Source organism: Haemorhous mexicanus, chromosome 4 (assembly GCF_027477595.1).
Source record: "Haemorhous mexicanus isolate bHaeMex1 chromosome 4, bHaeMex1.pri, whole genome shotgun sequence".
Classification (NCBI taxonomy): Eukaryota; Metazoa; Chordata; class Aves; order Passeriformes; family Fringillidae; genus Haemorhous; species Haemorhous mexicanus.
The window spans coordinates 54,374,897-54,392,791 of record NC_082344.1 but is presented as its reverse complement, the minus strand read 5'-3'; the positions used below and the strand labels follow the sequence as shown (position 1 = coordinate 54,392,791).

The 17,895-nt window shown below is 39.1% G+C and overlaps 1 protein-coding gene across 2 annotated transcripts in view; it reads left to right on the top strand.

The window, feature by feature from the left end:
* Window positions 1-4,815: 4,815 nt before the first annotated feature.
* UBE2K (ubiquitin conjugating enzyme E2 K) overlaps window positions 4,816-17,895 on the top strand; it is a 39,465-nt gene continuing 26,385 nt past the window's right edge. The window contains exon 1 of one of the 2 annotated variants that reach the window (XM_059844965.1): window positions 4,816-5,065. In XM_059844965.1, coding sequence (XP_059700948.1) covers window positions 5,003-5,065 — 63 coding nt within the window. In that variant the 5' untranslated portion in view covers window positions 4,816-5,002. The remainder of the gene's footprint in view (window positions 5,066-17,895) is intronic. The other variant, XM_059844967.1, reaches the window with a different exon arrangement.

Genomic DNA, 17,895 nt, shown 5'->3' with positions numbered 1-17,895 from the left:
ACAGCTGAACCTAATTTTTCCCCCCCTCTTTTTTTTGTTTCTTCATAAAGCCGCAAGAATTGGCCCATGGACCTCAAGGTGTATGTACTGTCAGTTGAAAATCACTCCTCCACAAAAAAGTGGAAACTTAAAACCCCAGTAATTTTGCTAACAGACTCAAAAGCATAGGGTGCTTTTGTATCTAGGTATTCCTACTAGAAGCATCATGTTCAGATATAACATTAATTTAGAAGATATTGGCAGACCAATATCAAATTAATGAAAAGTCCAGGGTGTCCTGTTAATTTCTAATAACAGCCCTCAACAAGTGAAGGACAATAGGGTGTTATTAAGCTACAAAAAAATCTGTTCATTCATTATTTAATGAAAATTTTGCTATGCTCTAGATTGATGTCTGATGCTCCACTAACTCAGATGAATTGCATCATATTAATTCAACCTGAGTGACTTCACATCACTCTAATATTTAGCTAGAACCCTTACTGCCTTTTAATGCATATACATTTCATCTACTAACAACATGAAAAGTATAATTTGGTAAGCACAGACATCTCGAGTGAATACCTCCTCTCTCTTCCTGAACACCGAACAATTTCTTTTCAACTGGTTTTGGTATTTCTGCCTACAGAAGTCCTACCAGTTCTTCATAAATACCTTTACAGGTAAGGCTGGACAAAGGAAAGCTTCCCAACAGAGGGATCCGTCTCAGCCGAGCAAGGCAAACTGCCCTATTCCACCCAGGAGAGGGCACTCTTACACCTGGCCACGCAACCGGACATGGACACCTATAGGAGGAACAGGAAAGTTGACATCTTGAAACTCGGTCAACTTGCACGACCAGTTCGTTATTTTTATGATAACGCTAATCACAGGAAAGTTGAATCATCCAGACGCTGCCACAACAGGAACGCAATATGACAGACAATAAACGTGAGGTCTAAATTTGTTCTTAGTCTCTGAATGTGCTGAATGATATGCAGATAAAAAAGGTAATTTCTGCATTTCTCTGGTAAAAGCTGGGATTATAGAAAGAGAGCTGTAAGTGTACCTTCCGTGGAAAACGAAGGCTAAATTTAAAAATAACCTAGTTATATGAATATTAATTGTTGCCTTTTTAAAAAAATGAAGCACTATTATAAATGAGCATACAAACATTTAAATGCAAAGTGTGTATAATCTAGTACTAACACAGCCTGTAAAGTTAATCCTTATATGGACATCTGAAATAAATAAAATAAGAATTTAAAATGCTACAGGTTCAACCCCTGTTTCTAAAGGGATTGAAATCAATATATATATATCTTGAGACAGCTTTCCTCTCCAATAAGTAATCCTCCAGCAACACAGAGAGAAGATCAAGCCTGACGTTTTTGATTTTTCTAAACTAAAGAAGCTAACATGAAGAGGTGGTAGTTTTGTTATGCAAGACATAAAACAGTAAAGGAGAAATAGAATGCTGCATACTGCAAAATTAATATTTCAAAAATCTCATTTTCCTCTAATTACAGAGGACTATCTCAATAATTCCAAATTTTGTCTGAGTAATTCTACTATAAAAATGTCCTATTGATATGAAAATAAAAAAATTAGGAAAATATGGAAATGAGAAAAAGATCACCAAGAATCTTAACTTGAAGAATAGAAAGCACTTACTACTGTCATAAGCATCTTGGAGCCCCCAGGCAGTGCACTGGGGCTGGGGGCATCCATAGTCTGAGAGAGAAGAGCCATGCACATGTATTGGATGTACAGCAGGTCCATTATTCACAAACTTTGCATGAGCCACAGCCACTTTTCCATGAAAGTGCGGGGGACTCTTTTCTGTATATAGGTTGCATGATAGACAGTACTTCCCACATTACATGGGAAATGACAGTGTTTAGGATGTTTGGTTATCCCAGCATTGGCTAATGAATATTGTTAGCCTTTCCATACTGACAGCTTGGGGTTAGGCCTAACAACCACTGACCCTATCAACCTTCCTCCTGCAATAACCTTACATAGTTTGAACTTCAACTACTCCTTCTCCCACTTCCAGAAGTCTTTCAAAACAATATGCCAATCATAATAAACAATGCATAGATACTCAGAATTGTATCTCTCACTCTATTAGTTGTGATCAACACCATCAGGCAAAAGCATAAACCAATCTGCAGCCAGTTTGTAAAAGCTGCTATTGAAAAAGTTGTTCAGTATGAGACTAAAATGATGACAGGGTCAATGAAAGAACTATCTCCTGAAATCATATATACTATAAATATTTTTAATTCAAAAAATTAGCTATGTTCAATGGACTACAGTTGTAGATATTGTGTATGGATTTTTCTAAGGGCAAAATACTAAAGAGTACTTAATTCAGGGCTTTATTATCAACATATCATAAAATATATTAGGGAGTCAGACATGGAAGTCCCAGAAATCACACAAAGAGTCCATGTTCTCAATTTTTGTCTAAGCATTATCGTTTTTAACAAAGCAAAAATAAAACAACAAACAAACCCAACTTCCCCCAAAAAACCAAACCAAACCCCAAAGCACTATTCAAAGTCTATGGTCCTGTTCTACCCAAACCCCCTATAGAATCTTCTGTAAAATGGTAAACTATAATAATGTATAAAACAGTATAGGAGGTATAAAATGAAACTTCCAGCATGCTGATTATGTAAGGTACTGATTTTTACATAGATTTTGATCCTGGCAAAACTCACCTCTACTTTGTTCTACCACCCAAAAAGCCTTTCTATATCTGTCTTTCAGCAAAGAGAAAATTAACACAGTATTATGGTGAATATGAAACAGTTGTGAGGTAAGTGAAAAATGCCTGCTTAAGTACAAGGGAAAGGAATGGGCTATACCAAGGAAAAGAGATAGAGTAATTAATATTAATTTCATTCTTGCAGTAACAGATCTGACATATGTAATCCAAATGAGTACATGAAAATGAACCTAGGGACAAACCAGACAAAATCATTGCCCTTTACCATGGCTATTACTGGATGTTCACTACCTCTAACATAAAAGCATATTCACATGAACACAAAGGATTTTGAAACTTAATAAAGGTCATGTTTTCTACTCCATTCAGAGCAAAATCTGAATATTGGAAGCTTAGCTTCTTTCTGTGAGCTGTCTGAAAAGACATGAAGAATTTAACCAGGAGATTTTATGTACTACCTTTATTATTTTTGTCTATAGTAGTCATAGTTGCGCAGCACACTACAAACCTAACTTTGATCTAAGAGCCAAAAAAGACTTATCATCCTTTCTCTATTGGTGACAATCAAGGGCACAGAAAAGCCATGGCCTACCTCCTCAAAAGGAATTTAAGACATATCAGTGGAATGCAGATGTCTAAACTATTCTGAAAACGAAGGTCCAAGATCACACTATTTACAAGAAACCAGGCCTACTGCAAAACGGTCCTTTCCATAAATGTATTGAAAACCTCAGCTGAAAAACTGGATTGTATAATACATTTTAAAGTTTTCATATGAAAAAAAATTTGATGAACAGATGCACATGCTGCAACATTTTTACAAAAAAATGAACTTTTCCCGGTCAAACTACATGGGAAGAATAAACACATTAAAAGGACTATATGCATCTGTATATGCTTGACAGATTAAAAGAAAAAAAAAGATTTTTTTGTTGCTTATATTTTCTTTATAGTGTATATAATAGTCAAAATGCTGTGTATACTAATGGAGGTAAATGAACAGCACTTGCAGATAACAGCCCTACCAGAAGTTGACATTTGTTGAGATAAATGTCTGTGTTGTACGTTGACCTGCACTGCACCATTAAAAGGGGGCTCTATAAAATGTTCCTGTAAACCTTAATGTCTTGAAAGCCTCTAGTTCCTGAATAAACAGTTTGAAATCCAACCTCATGTTCTTCTCTTCAAATCTACGCGCTTCGATAACATACCTTATTTTATACACCTCAAGTTAGAAGTTATGGTTGCTGTTTCCCTATTTCAGGTTTCAGAACAGAAGCAGCATCGTGGGTAACCACGTTTGCTTCTGCAATAAAATGTCCATTAGAAACGGCTGACCTTTGCCTTTTACTGTACTTTTAAAACATTGTAGCAGAATCTGTGAAAAGAAGCAGTCCCTTTCACTGTCCCCATTAAGTAACCTGTTTCTGGGCCTGCAAGTTCTCCTGGTCCCGTGTGAGGGGGCACCAGTGTCTCCAGGGGGAGAGGGGAAGAGGACGAGGAGCAGGTCTGGGAGAGAGACGTGTAAGGAGTAACATTTTTCTCTGCCGAGCATAACGGGGAAAAAAATAAACGAGAACCGCTGTTATGGGCCCGGGTGAGGAGCTTCTCAAGTTACGTGAGAGCCCCCTAGTTCTTTTTGCTCGGGGGCTTCACCAGCAGACATACCAGCTGCTCCTTGAGCCAGCTGTTTCCTCAGCAACACCTCAGACATTTCTCCCGCTAACGTGGACCCGGCCCAGCCCTCCCACGGGTGCTCCTTCAGCCGTTCGCCGGCCCGGTGCCTCAGGGCTCACCCCGCTGGCGGTGGAGGGCCGAGCGGGAGCCATGACGACACAACGGCCTCAGCTGTGCCCCGAGGCCCGCCCGCGGCGGGGCTCTGCCTGAGGGGGTGCCTCCTCACGCTCTTGCCACGGGCCCGCCCGGCCCGTGACGGGGCGAGCGGCTCGGGCAGGTGTCTCCCGGGACGGGCGGGTGGGCGGCCGGCGGGGCGAACCCCTGCGCCTCCACAGGTGGGCAGCGCACCCTTCTTTCGGGGTCGGCGGGGAGGAGGCGGCCCAGAGCCCACTCGCCGCAGCCGCCCCACCGGCAGCGTCCAGCCACGGCCCCCTCGGCCCCACCGCCGCCCCGGCCGCGCTCCCGCCGCCCCTCCTGAGGAGCGGCGGCAGCCCTTTCGCGCATGCTCGGCGCGGGCGCCATTTTGGTAGGGCCGGGAGTTCTCCAGCGGAGCGGCGGCGGAGCTCGCTGGGCCCGGCGCGGAGGGGGCGAGGGGTGCCCGCTGCGGAGATGGCCAACATCGCGGTGCAGAGGATCAAGCGGGAGTTCAAGGAGGTGCTGAAGAGCGAAGAGGTCAGAGCCTCTCCCCCCTCCCCTGCGCGTCTGCCACCACCACCCTCCCCCGTGTGAGCGTGGGCAGTAGTGGACGGTGCGGGTGCCCCGCCGGCCTTCGTGGGGACCCCGCACCCCCCTCGGCCCCACCTCCCCGTGCTGGAGGTGGGCCCGTCCCACGGCATCTGGGAGGGGAATGGCGATTCCTGGGGAGACGGGGCCCGCCAGCCGTTGGGAGGAGGAGGAGGGGGCCGCAGGAAGCGCGGTGGCAGGGCCCGAAGAGGCTGGGCGGGCCGGCCCCCGGCCAGGGCTCCCGGCGGTCGGTGCTCGGGAGCGCCGCCAGGCCGGAGGCCACGGAGCGGGGCGGGTGGGGCCGGCTCGGCCTCCGCGGGGACCCCCGGCACGCGCCCTCCCGCGTCCGCCCGCGCGGCACCGGGAGAGCCGGGAGGGATGGATGAAGCGCACTGGGGAGGGTGAGCTGCGGGTACGTGATCCCACACATCCCCTTCAGCTGACCCCGTTGGCTCGCCAGAGCCGGAGGCTGCAGGGTAAGGGTTTAATGTTTGGGGTTTTTTAGCGGTTGCTATTAAACCTCCATTTAGCTTCCCTGCGTACAGAACTTCCTTTATCCCACTGCAGGCTTACTCACCTTCAGAAGGATGCTTTTAAAGCCTCACTCATTTCAGTCATGTTACCTCGTTTCCTGATCAGTATGTTCAGAGGTATGTGGTGGTCAGTAAGAGAGGCTGACTACTTTCAGGGAAGCAGTAAAGAAGTTCTTATCAGTTTGGGGGAATATATAGCAGTGTTTGCAGGGTTGCATCAATACAGCTTTTGCTGTGTCTGTGTCTGAGTTGGTGGACGTCAGCCAGATAGGTTTTAATGGTTGTGTCGTCATTGTTGTCCTACTTGGGATGATGTTGCAGGTTAGATCCTTGTGAAATATTAATGTGAATATGTAACTCTTGAAGTTGATGTTACAGAAATCTGGACATATTCACAGAGAAAAAAAATGAGAGGATAATTTTTGAAAGGTTCTAAGGGCTTAAGGAAAACATATTTAGGGTAGTAGTAGTTGATGTACTTTTAAATTGTGTGCTAACAAAATCGTTGCTATGCATCTTGAACTAGCTCCTAGAAAAATTTAAGGGCCTTGTTTTACAGCTGCCTTTAGAGTCCAGGCTAATTTTGCCAGGCTATTGCACAGCAAATACAGAATTGCATGGAGAGCAAGAGAAATTTCTAGGTGGATACCTTTATACCAATGCTAGGGAATGTAGACCTCATACCCTGTATAACCAGCTGATACTGTGGAAACAAAGAAGTCTATTTGGAAGTGCTTTCTAATGGCTTCAAAACCCTTTCCCTTTGCTTTATGTAGAGAAAAAAAAGGAAGCCTTAACTTACATAGGTTTTGGGGAGGTGAATGGTAAATTTTCTTACGGTAAAGGTTGGATCTAGTGTGCTCATTTTTGTTTGTTTAGTCTTTAGGACACAGTTACAGAATTTTGGAAATGGATATTATTTTAAGATAGCCTTTGAACTGCCTAAAGCTATCCAGAAAAAAAGGTCATAATTCTTAATGAAATTCTGTTAATGGAATTTCAAAATCATAATACAGCAGACTCTTGATATTTCTTTTTCTTCTGCCATTAGCAAGCTACATAAGTGTCATGATATATTAGTAAGTATAAAATTGCTGTTTACAGACTATACTGACTCCTATGTCTTGAATGCAAAATTTCAGCATTACTCAGTGGTTATCAAAGTTACAAGCAAAATTTTTTTGTGAATGTTTGCACATTCTAGGGCTGTCAAACTATGGTGTCATTATCGCTGGGTGTGAAAACATGTGGAATGGGATGATGAATGAAGGTCCAACTAAATACTGCAAATCACAAAACAAAACAAACCAAAAAAAAGGAGTTTTCTTACTATTTACTAAAATTATTATTAAAAGTGGTTTCTTCAAAAAGAAATAAATCTTTTTAATGAATGGCAATGTAAAATTAGTTGTTTAGAAGTTTGTAAGTCCCTCTCTGAAAGCAAAGTGGCTCACATTATCTGTTCTTAAATTATTCCAGATTTAATGTTTTGAACTACTTGAAGAGCAGCACTCCCCCTCCCCTTTTCCTTGTAGATGCAATAGGAGCACAAATGCCTGGGAAGAGGGTAGGCACTCATGGAGAAAAGTACATAGGAAGTTCTCTGTCTTCTTCCACTACTCACCTTTATGCTGAAATAGTGGTGGAACCAGAAATGTTTTTAAAAGGGAGCAGCTAGATGAAAGTTAATTCCTTCTGCATTTGAAGAATGTGTTGGAAGTGCTAAACACACTGTAAAGTGTGTTTATCCTTGCTATGGATAAGGATCTATGAATCCTTGCTACTCAGGACTAAATAGACTTTTCATATGACGTAGCACTTCCTTTTTCCTTGAATGCAATTTCTGGGAAATAGCTAAAATGTGAAATACTACCTTGCTGTCTGGTTTACAAGAAAAAAATGAAGGATCTTCCATATTTCTAAGTTGAGTCTGGGACTTCTTGAGTGTTTTGTAAAAGTATTTAAACTCTTTTCAGACTTGAGGAAAAGTGTTTCTGCTCTGCTTGCTTTATTATTTGTAGTTTTGTTATAAACACACATTACAGATGTTAATGTTAAGAGGTAGGGTATTGTCAATTAAAGAGGGATACCTCTAACTTTGCATCTCCTAATATTTGAATTAAATAGAATAACTAAAGTTTCTTTGTCAGGAGTGCTCTCTAAAGTATGATTTTTAAACTTTAAACTTTGTGTGTGGAGAAAGCTTCACAGTTCTAAGGCGAGGTATTGTGCATCTGTAACAAAGATAAAGTTGTTAAGTTAGTCTAGGTAGTAACTTTACTGGTTAAATATGTGTAGGTAAGGGATCAGATGTTTCACTTTATCTCTCTCCTTGTTCTGTCCTTTTATTAATTTGTTTTTGTGTTGGTTTTATGGGCTGAAATTCTAAAGCTACAAAATGTATGTTGAACAAAAGTATGATGCTGCAGCATGATGGAGAAACCAAGGAAGAGGTGGAAGGAGAATAGTATCCTGCTTTTATTAAGTAGGAGAAAGTTTTAGTAAAGGTTAGCTAGTGTTATTTTTAGATTAAGTTACTGGGTGCTGCATTGGGTAGCCAAATCCTTACCTGCTCTCTCTTTATGAGTAGCTATCTTATGAGAGGGAGAAGTTGCCTGGCATTTAATAATGAATAGAAACATATTGAAAGGTCTTGTGGTCACTTAAAGACTGATGCTGAGACGTGTTGTAATTGATCAGGTATGTTAAACATTACCTGTGACTTGTTTTTTTGTAATTTAATAAAGCGTCAGTGTTTACTTTGAAGAAATTAGCGTATGCTAGCCGTGAAGGATTCAATGTTTAATTGGCCATCCAATTTCTTTTATCATGTGGAAATGTAAGGTGTTTTCTACTAATTGATACCTTTTGCAGTGAAAACTCTAATCTGATACTGAATGGGAAACATAGCTTCCTTCTAGCAAGAAGAGAATTGCTGGTATATCTACCATGAAGTGTTCTTCTCTTACGAATATGAAGAGACATTTATGGCAGATAAATCCAGGTAGAGCTGAGAGTAAATTAAACTCAACTGCAGTTAGGGAGTATGAGTATCTTCATGAACAGATATCTGAAGTAGCAGTGTAAATTTGCAACTTGCTTGAACCCAAAACAGCATTCAAGCAAAGATAGTGGGTTAACAACAAAAACTTCAAGTACTTGATTTCCAAGAAGGAAATGAGTGTTTGTTTGAGAGTCTGCTATGTGTTTCAGTGATTTGCAGGCAAAAGGGAAGGGAAAAATAGCAGTAGTCTGCCATACCTTTCTTACACTTGTAAAGATCTTGTGAGTAGGCCTTTAGTGATCTTGTGATTTATTTCAGTCTATAGCAAAATACAGATAACATCTCTGAAAATGTTTTTACTGTTTGGAAAAGCCATAGATATTTAATCTTCAGGCACCTAAAAACTTCATTACTTTAGTTTGTTTATATTTGGGCAGTCTTGGGTGCTAGATACTGAATCCACTAGTGTGGAAACTCCTGGTTGTAATTGTACTTTAGCATTAGTAGGATTCTTGTTTTTCTTCCTGTTTATCATGTAGAAGCAATGCAGGTCTTTATAAGAATAAAATATCTTTTATTATGGTTCCTGAGCCAGCAACATTTATATTTTAAACAGTATCCATTTTATAGTGATACATGTCCTTAACCTTTGAATTGTAAGAATAGTCACATTGAAGTCACTAGAAGTTTAGTGATTGCAGTGGGATTGTTGGCATTGTTTAATCTCTGGGGGCAGCAAGTACTGTGCAGCTGCTCAATCAGATACCCCACTCCCCACAATGGGCTAGGAAGAATTGGAAAAAGATAAAACTCATGAGTTAAGATAAGAGCAGTTTAATAATTTAAATAAAGTAAGATATAGTAAAAATAATGGAAAGGGAGTTTACAAAAAGAGAGAGAAGAATAAAGCTGGAGGAAGACAAAGGATGCCCGGTGCAATTGCTCACCACCTGTTGATCTGTTCCCAGCCCATCCCAGCAGCAATCAGCAGCTCCCAGCCAATCCCCCCAGTTTCTATACTGAGTGTGACATTCTGTGGGATGGAACATCCCTTTGGCCAGTTGACTCAGCTGTCCTGGCCATGCACCCTCCTGGCTTCCTGTTCCTATGCTTGCTGGCAGAGCATGGGAAACTATAAAGTCCTTGACTTAGAGTAAGCTGTACCCAGCAACATCAGTGTGTTATCAACATTATTCTCAGACTAAATCCAAAATCCAGCCCTGTATCAGCTACTAGGAAAAAAAATTAACTATCTTCCAGCCAAAACCAGGACAAATGTGTGAAAAAAACTCAAGTGTGCTTAGTTGATTAAAAGGCATAAAGGTAAAAAAAGGTGTAACCATAAGAACATTTAAAATGTCATTATTGTATTGGTACCAGTCTCTCAGAAGGCCTGCAAATGATTAAAAAAACTATGTGTGGAGCTTAGGGCTGCTATGCAAAATGGAATATTAGTAGGCTGGAGAAATGAATGTCCTGGCAGGAACCTTTTGAAGCTCAGCTAAGGTAGGTGCCAAGTGCTACACCTGAGAGGAAGTAACTCCATGCATCCATATGTACAGTTGGGAGACTGACTGGAAACAAAGCAGTCTAGCAGGAGAAAAACTTCATGACCTAGTGAAAAGGGAGTTGAACGTGATGGTGGCAAAGAAGTCCAACCACATACTGGATTGCATTAGCAAGAATATAGTCAGTGAATTGTGAGAAGTGATTCTTCATCTCTGTTCTGTGCTTGAGAGAACATGTGCCGTGTTCTGTGTTCAGACACATGCACGAATGAACTGAGCAGAAAATTGGTTAAGGGACTGGAGCACAAGATGTGTGAGAAGACAGTGAAAGAGTTGATGTTGTTGAGAGAACTATTGAGAGGGACGTCTTCCTGTTATCTATAAATACCTGCTGACAGACTCCTGAGAAGAGCCAGACTTGTCTCAGAAGTGCATGGGAATATGGTAAGAGATGGCAGACACAGATGGAACATGGGAAATTCTGACCAGACACTGGGGAAAAAAATTACAATGGTAGTAGTCAAACATTTAAGCAATATGATCAGCAAGCTTGCAGAATCTCTGTGCTTGGAGTTGTTCAAAACTTAACAAATTCTTAAGCAACCTGTTCATATTGGACCTGCGTTGAGCAGGAGGTAGGGACTAGAAGCCACCCAGCTGTCTCTATCTACCTGCATGATTACAAAATCTCTAGTATAACTTTGTTTTTTAATTACTGCTTCTGTTTGTCAAAGAAAACATAAAAGGGTTCCAACTCTGTTGCCACATCTGGTAAAACCTTTTCCTGTAAACAAATAGAAAAATTTTAAAGTAGAGCATTTCATTTTAGTTTAAAAGTTTTCACTATTCTCTGACAAATTGAAGGCTGGGTTTTTCTGGTAGATTCAATGCTATCAGGGTTTTTATATTGAACAAGTTCTGGTTTGGAACCCTGAAAGCAGAACAAATACAAGATTTGTACTACTTCTTTAAGCTTCATTTCTCTGAAATGTGAAGATTATCTTAACTTTAAAATAGTTGTTTGTGAGATCTTTGTCACATTGCCAAAAATAATTTTGTCTGCTGTGATTTTAGCCATGCCTACAGTTTTAGGCAAGACAAGGTTTAGACCTGTTTCCTATAACTGCATAAAAATAATAGTGAAACACCATTACTGTGCATCTTTGGTTTACTTAATCCTATCTGGGTTGCAGTTATATCTTCTAGTTTGTACTGGGAAATAATGGAGAATGGTTCTGTATGTCATCAAATGAGTTTGTCTGTAAGTGGTGAGAAAACTGTTATTCTCACATCTGGGCTGATATTTCAGAATTACTGGGTTTATTTATAGTTAACGCCCCTTACTTGAACCATACAGCTGTTTCTCAAGTTCTGTGAATATAATACCAGTGTACTTTTAGGATCAGTATTATGTAGATGCTAATCAGTATTAGGAATACTACTTAAGTCTGTGATTTAAAATATACAATGTCAGTGATCATTTGACCATACCTATGAGTTTGCCAAGTACTGGTAGTAGGAATATTTGTGCAGAGAAGGCTAGATCTATTGCTTTTTCCTGTGTCACTTGGTGACTCTTTTATGTTATTGTGTATCCAGTTGGGTCCAGATTTCTAGTGAGTGGTCTGCATATCAGTTGGCAGAAACCTAAAGATTTTGGGAGTAAGTGGAAAACAGAAAAACTTAAGTCTGTATTGGAGTCAGACTCATTTGGTTGTTTTTGGTAATGTCATAAAAACCTGAGGAAGGGGAGCAGTCCCGGGTTACTGGAGTGCATTAGTCAGTTTAGGATGTGGGGATAGATTGTAGCTGGTGATGGTACCCTCTGATAACAACCCTCTGAGGACCTAAAGCAGTGCTAAAAATTAGCCAATCCTTTACCATTTCCAGTCTTGCATTCATTCTTCTGTGCTTGTTTCCAGGAGTTCTTTTAATATAAAGGAAGTGTACGAGTCCTAAGGTTAGTTCACTTTATGTAGTATGAGATTTAAATAAGGTTAACATTTTATCATAGTAAATTTGTGTAAGTATAAACTGCAAGAAAGTGCTGGTTAACAGTCCAGTGGTCTTTATTTTGCATTAAGCTAGTGCAAGTGCTTAGAGTGGTTCTTAAATTATTTACCTGTTGAATGGTTTTTAGATTCCTAGATTCCATAATCCTAATAAGGACTGTTGTCATTATTATACTTCATCACTTTTACACTAATAATTGCTGCTGGTATTAAATTGAGAAAATGCTTTAGGTTAAAGTTTATCGTTAAGATGCAGGCTATCTTTTTGTCTTTGACAAGGTAAGTAAAATTGCTGCTATTTAGATATAGAAAAGGAATCAATTTAGTTATTTTATGGCAAAGAGTAGGAATTTTGGCATATAATATTCTATATGGCACTCTAGGGATGTTTCACAGAATCACTGAATATTCTGAGTTGGATGTAGTCCACTTCTGCAGTCTTGACTTATCCAAAATTTTCCTTTGAGATTATATCAGTGTTAATATTTGTAATATTTGAGTTGGGAGCACTTGAATATGCTTGCCCTGAGTATTTAACAAAATAGTATCTGCACCATACATAAACTATCTCTGTGACTAGCAAAAATAACTTTCTTTGAATACCAGATCTGTGTTTGTTAATCTGGTGTATTGCAACAGAATTCTGCTAAAGTAGTGGATTGCTCCTGTCTGTCCTTCAAACTGTCTGCACAGGAGGGAGATACTGTGAATGTCAATGGCTACAGAAGAAGCTTCATTCATTGTTATGCTTTATTGGACACTGTAAAAGTCAGGCCTGCAGTAAAACTCCAGTTTGGCTATGCCAGCATCTGAGAGAGCTGGGCTCATCATGAGTGCCATTCTTCTGCTGGATGGCTAATAAGGGCTGTCCTGTCTACCTTGTCACAAAACACATAGGAAACTAGTTGAAGTTCATTATTTCATAATTTTTATTCATTATTAGCCAGTATGATCAACAGTTGAGATTGGAAAGACTAATGAAAGACTGTAAGTCTAGTTACTTTTTAAAAAAAACAAGTTTAAGGTAACATGCCTTCAGATTCTAAATACATCTATAGAGTGTTTCAGGAAGGGAAGAAGAAACCCAAACCCACAAATACATTAGTCCGTATTTTACTTAAACAGGTATTTTAGCTCAAGCTGAAAATATTTTACTTTTTATTTTTAGCTGAAAAGGAACTGTGAGGTTGTATTTTTGAGTTTTTACTGTGTCAGGATGTGTTAAAGTACCGGAGGCTGTCACGGAATAAGGTAGCATACATGAATGGAAATCGTGGTAGCTGTGTTGTGTTTTCTTCAGAGCCTTCATGGTGTTTAGGTAAGCCCTTCCACTCTGGAATAAAGATGTCCATGTGGGAAGCTAGTACAGTAAAACTGTTCTTGAGCTATTTTCGCTAGTCTTCAAGCTCTGAGACTGTGAATGAATTAGCATAATCAATTTAAAATGAACTGAATCTTGTGATTCCTTTATATGTAGAATTGCTAACCTAAGTAGGGTAGATACATGGAATTTACTGCAGAGTCTGCATCAAATGGTTTTCTATGTTCATAAAATGGCTAATTCAAAGAATGGTTCAAAATGATTATTAAAGCATGCTTTATCTGCAGGGTATTTCAGTTCTACTTCAAAAACAGAACCATGCATAAAAAGATAGGAAAAATGCATCTTTTCTTTCCCACCTTACTTTTCTAAAGGGAGCAGGAGTCCTTTGCACTATGCCCACACTGATGTTGAGTATCTTAGTAGGCTCAGATCATGTTTGGGTAACTCTTGCCCACAAGAGGTCTTGTGGGGTCTGAGGTCTTGCATAGCTCGACACAGCTTGTGCGGGGGCCCTTAGAGGAGTACAGGAGAGTACATGTGCAGTTATGTACTCACCTTTCATGCCTCAGTTTTACCAGTTTAACCACACTGTCCCTCAGTGAGACAAGCAGTGACTGTGTAACTGCGCTTAGGGCTTGTGCCAGAAGAGCTGTGTCAGTTACACCTCTGGTCTCTCTGACTGATGCAATGGTTTAGTCAGAAATAGTTTAGACAGGCACTAGAGCTGAAGTTTCAGAATTCTTTTAACTAGTCCTAAGGCAGTTCCAGGAAGCAGTGTCACATTCTTCTTCCAGACTTATCTCTTCTTCCTGCTTATGTGCTCCTTCTCTTACTTGCAGTGTTCAGTGGTGAATCAAATCAGGGGTTGGGTTAAAATCAAAGAACTGTCTTGCTAATATGTGCTTATTTCAGATGTTTGCTGTGCAGTTGTGTGAATGCTTGCACAAAATCTTGTCCCCTCCTTGACATTAATTCTGTGATCAGAAGGGGAATAGGATCTTGCCCACTGTTAGGCTGGTTTAAGGCACTGTGGAAGTATAGGCTCTTAAGTGTTCTGGTAGAGTGATGTTTTAACAGCTGAACATTAGCAGGAATGGGTATTTATCTACCTTAAATTTAAAAAATTCTACTTAAACTTTGTGGTGCTCCAGGTCTAACTCTTGAAAAATGAAGATGGTTTTAATATTTGAGATGTTTTGTGTTCTGATAGGAAAAGAATATCCCTCAGTGTTGTTCCTGTATATTGTGATAAATATGAAAATTATAGACTGTCTAATCACCAGTAATACAGAATTCACACAGTATTCATACTTGTAGCTCCTTAGATACATTAAAATACAAGTTACTTATTAGTAACATAGTATTTTGATCAGCGAATGAAACAAATAGTATGCAAAAACAATGTCACCATTTTTACTAGCACAAATGTAACCCTAATATATGTTAATATGGAAGAATAAAAGAGAATGCGCAATTTGTGAAATGTGAAGATGCCTGACTGAAATTATTGATAGGTTTAAAGAACATGGGAGCATTTCAAGGAAATGTATTTCTTGGTGTTGACCCTTTCTTATCTAGAAAACTGCTCTTTAATGTGCTTTTGACAGAAGTGTTTCTTCTCTTTGCCCTGCCCCAGCCGCTGGATTGTTTCTCTCTGGTGTTGCTCTGTGCTTTGAAGGTCAGCAGGCGCTTGCTCTAGAATGCAGATGCGATTTGCTGATCTCAGCTGGTAATGCAGCGTGTGTACTTCATAGCACTGTGCTAATTATGTGGTGTTTCTGCTTCTGTTAATAATAACAGGCTCAGGATATGCACTTGATTTTGGCTTTTAAGCTGGAGTGAGTCTGAAGGAATATTTTGGAAGTATTGAACTATTCCCTCTTGCTTTGATAGCTCTTTGAGGGAGTGGGGTGGGATTATAAAACTTTTTTTTTGGTGAGTTGAATTTGCTGTTTTGCTGCATGACAGTGCACTGCACTTTGCTTCCTAGTTGAGCGACACCTCCTCCCTTTTTTGTGTTTTCCCATTTCTTGTGAAAGAGGGAACTGAGTGGATGCAGTGTACTTACTCTGGGGTAGCAAGGTGGTTAAGAAAAGAGTGTTAGCTTGAAAAGAAGGGAGATGAGAGTCTGGTATTGACTTCTTAGCAGCTGAAGACACAAGCCTTTATTAGGAATCTTCCTTTCTGGCATGTCAGTGAAGGAGGGAGACCTGAACCATTTGGACTAAGTTCAGAATGGTATCTTAGCAAAAGAGCATAAGAAAATAACAAGATAAATATTGCAAAGCAAAATTCTTTTGAATATTTATCCACAGATTTGCAAAGAGTTGGTAAATAGGAAAAGAACAATGAACTTGGTTTTTTTTTAAAATTTATTTAAATAATTGTTTTATGGAGTAAATTGCTGCTGAAATATTGGAAATTTTGCAGCAATGAAATTTTTTCAGCAATGAAATATTGCTGCAATTCTGCTCAAAACAAGTTGACTCAGAGTACTTATGGCCTTGTTCAAAAATCATGTTATGGATTTCACTGGGATAGTCAAGTGATCTTTTTTTATAAGTCTGGTGAGATATGTTCATGAGAGATTTTAATGTAGAATAAGACTGTTGTGTTGGAATATGAAATGGTTGGGAGGGTAAAAAGAGTTTAAAAGGCACTAGTAACTTCATAGTATAACAATTTAATTTTGGTAGCATGGCTTCAGAGTAGAGTGGAGGATTTCTCACTTAATTTGGCCTGTTAAATATTGAACTTTGTAATGTCAGTATAAAATGTTTTGATGTTCAAAAGTACCTACTTCACATTTGTTAGTCATGGTTATAATAAAGAAGTAAGTAAATTTTATTATATTTTAGGTAGGTTCAAAAGTGGTTATTGCCAGTTTACCTCATGGATGAATCAATAATTTTAAAATCCTGTTGGAAAGATAAATAAGTAATTTTATTTTGTGTCTGTGACTGGGGAAACAATTAGTGATTGAAAACATTTGGCATATACAAAACCTCCGTCACAAACTTTGTCCTTGGTTGAGAAAATTCCAGAGAAAGTTTTCAAGTTTATTCCTTAATCTTTGCTGAAATTTTTGCATGTATGTTCTTTAAGATTTTTGTCACTTCCTTAAAACTCTTTCTTAATGTGTAAGGGGCTAGTCTTAAAGCCTTGAATGATTACAGAGTTTTAATATGTAGCTGATTTTAATGCAATGTTTATATGCATCATTTATCACATATATGTGTCTTTTCAGGTTAGTTTTTTCTGGTTTAGTTTTGTTTATATATATACATATGCATTTGTTTCCAGAGTTTTCTGAGTTATCTTCTGTGAAACAAAGTAAATTAACAAAAAATAGTAGTACTTGATCCGATATAGAGTATGTATAAATAATTTTATAAGACCAGTAAAATCACAGACTGTAGGTAATTAATTCCTGTATGGAATAGCAGGGTTTTGTGATTTTGTTTGGTTTGGTTTTGTTTGTTCTTTTTGTTGTCATTGTTGGAGGGTTTTCCCCCCCACATATAATGTAATTCAGAAGTAGCCACTAGGTTTTAAATACCAGATCTTAATTCTGTTTAAGGTGATTTTGTGTGTGTTATTTTCTGGTTTTATAAATCCTATTTACCACCTTGACCCTTATACCCAAAGATACTTGAGTGGAATTTGCACATGGTGTCTAAATATATAAGGAGAGACAGACAGACCTAGAACATGCAAATAACAGTTTGACACTACTTTATTGTTTTTAAAATAACATGCTGAAGTTATTAATATTGCCAGTAAACATGATTTTCATTTTTTGTTTGGACACCAATAGTTAAAAACATAGTATGTTTGCTAATGGATGCATTTGTGTTTCTGTAATTTATTATACAGGGATTGAGGTTCTAATGTGAGGATATTATCTTGGGGGAGTAAGTAGAGCTGGTTGGTTCTAGGAAAACTTCACTCAAAACTTTTTTTGTATGTTGCCATCATCCAGTATTAAGTTTATGATGTTTGGTAGCTGTGGCTCACATGGAAATGTGAGGGATTTATTTGGAGTTTGGGTTTGTTTGGGTTTTTTTGCTTCTACTCAAGAGAGTTCAACACATGTCAAGACTGCTGGCCATGTAATTAAAGAAAAATTAATTAGACCCATTCTTTCATTTTTAGTTCAGCCTACCAGTATCTGTCCATGTTTCACCAGCTCTCATAATAGGTGTTTTTGTGCTGATTGCTTGAGATTGACTCTCTGGTAGTCTCCTCATCAAAATAACTGAAGAATTTGGAGGCTTTTTTAGAAGGCATAAAAAGTTCTGATGTAATTATAATTCCTATTTCTAAAAAGTGATTTGCTCTACTTCAGTCTATATGAAGTAGACTTACCCAGGATCAAACTTTGAATATATAATTTTC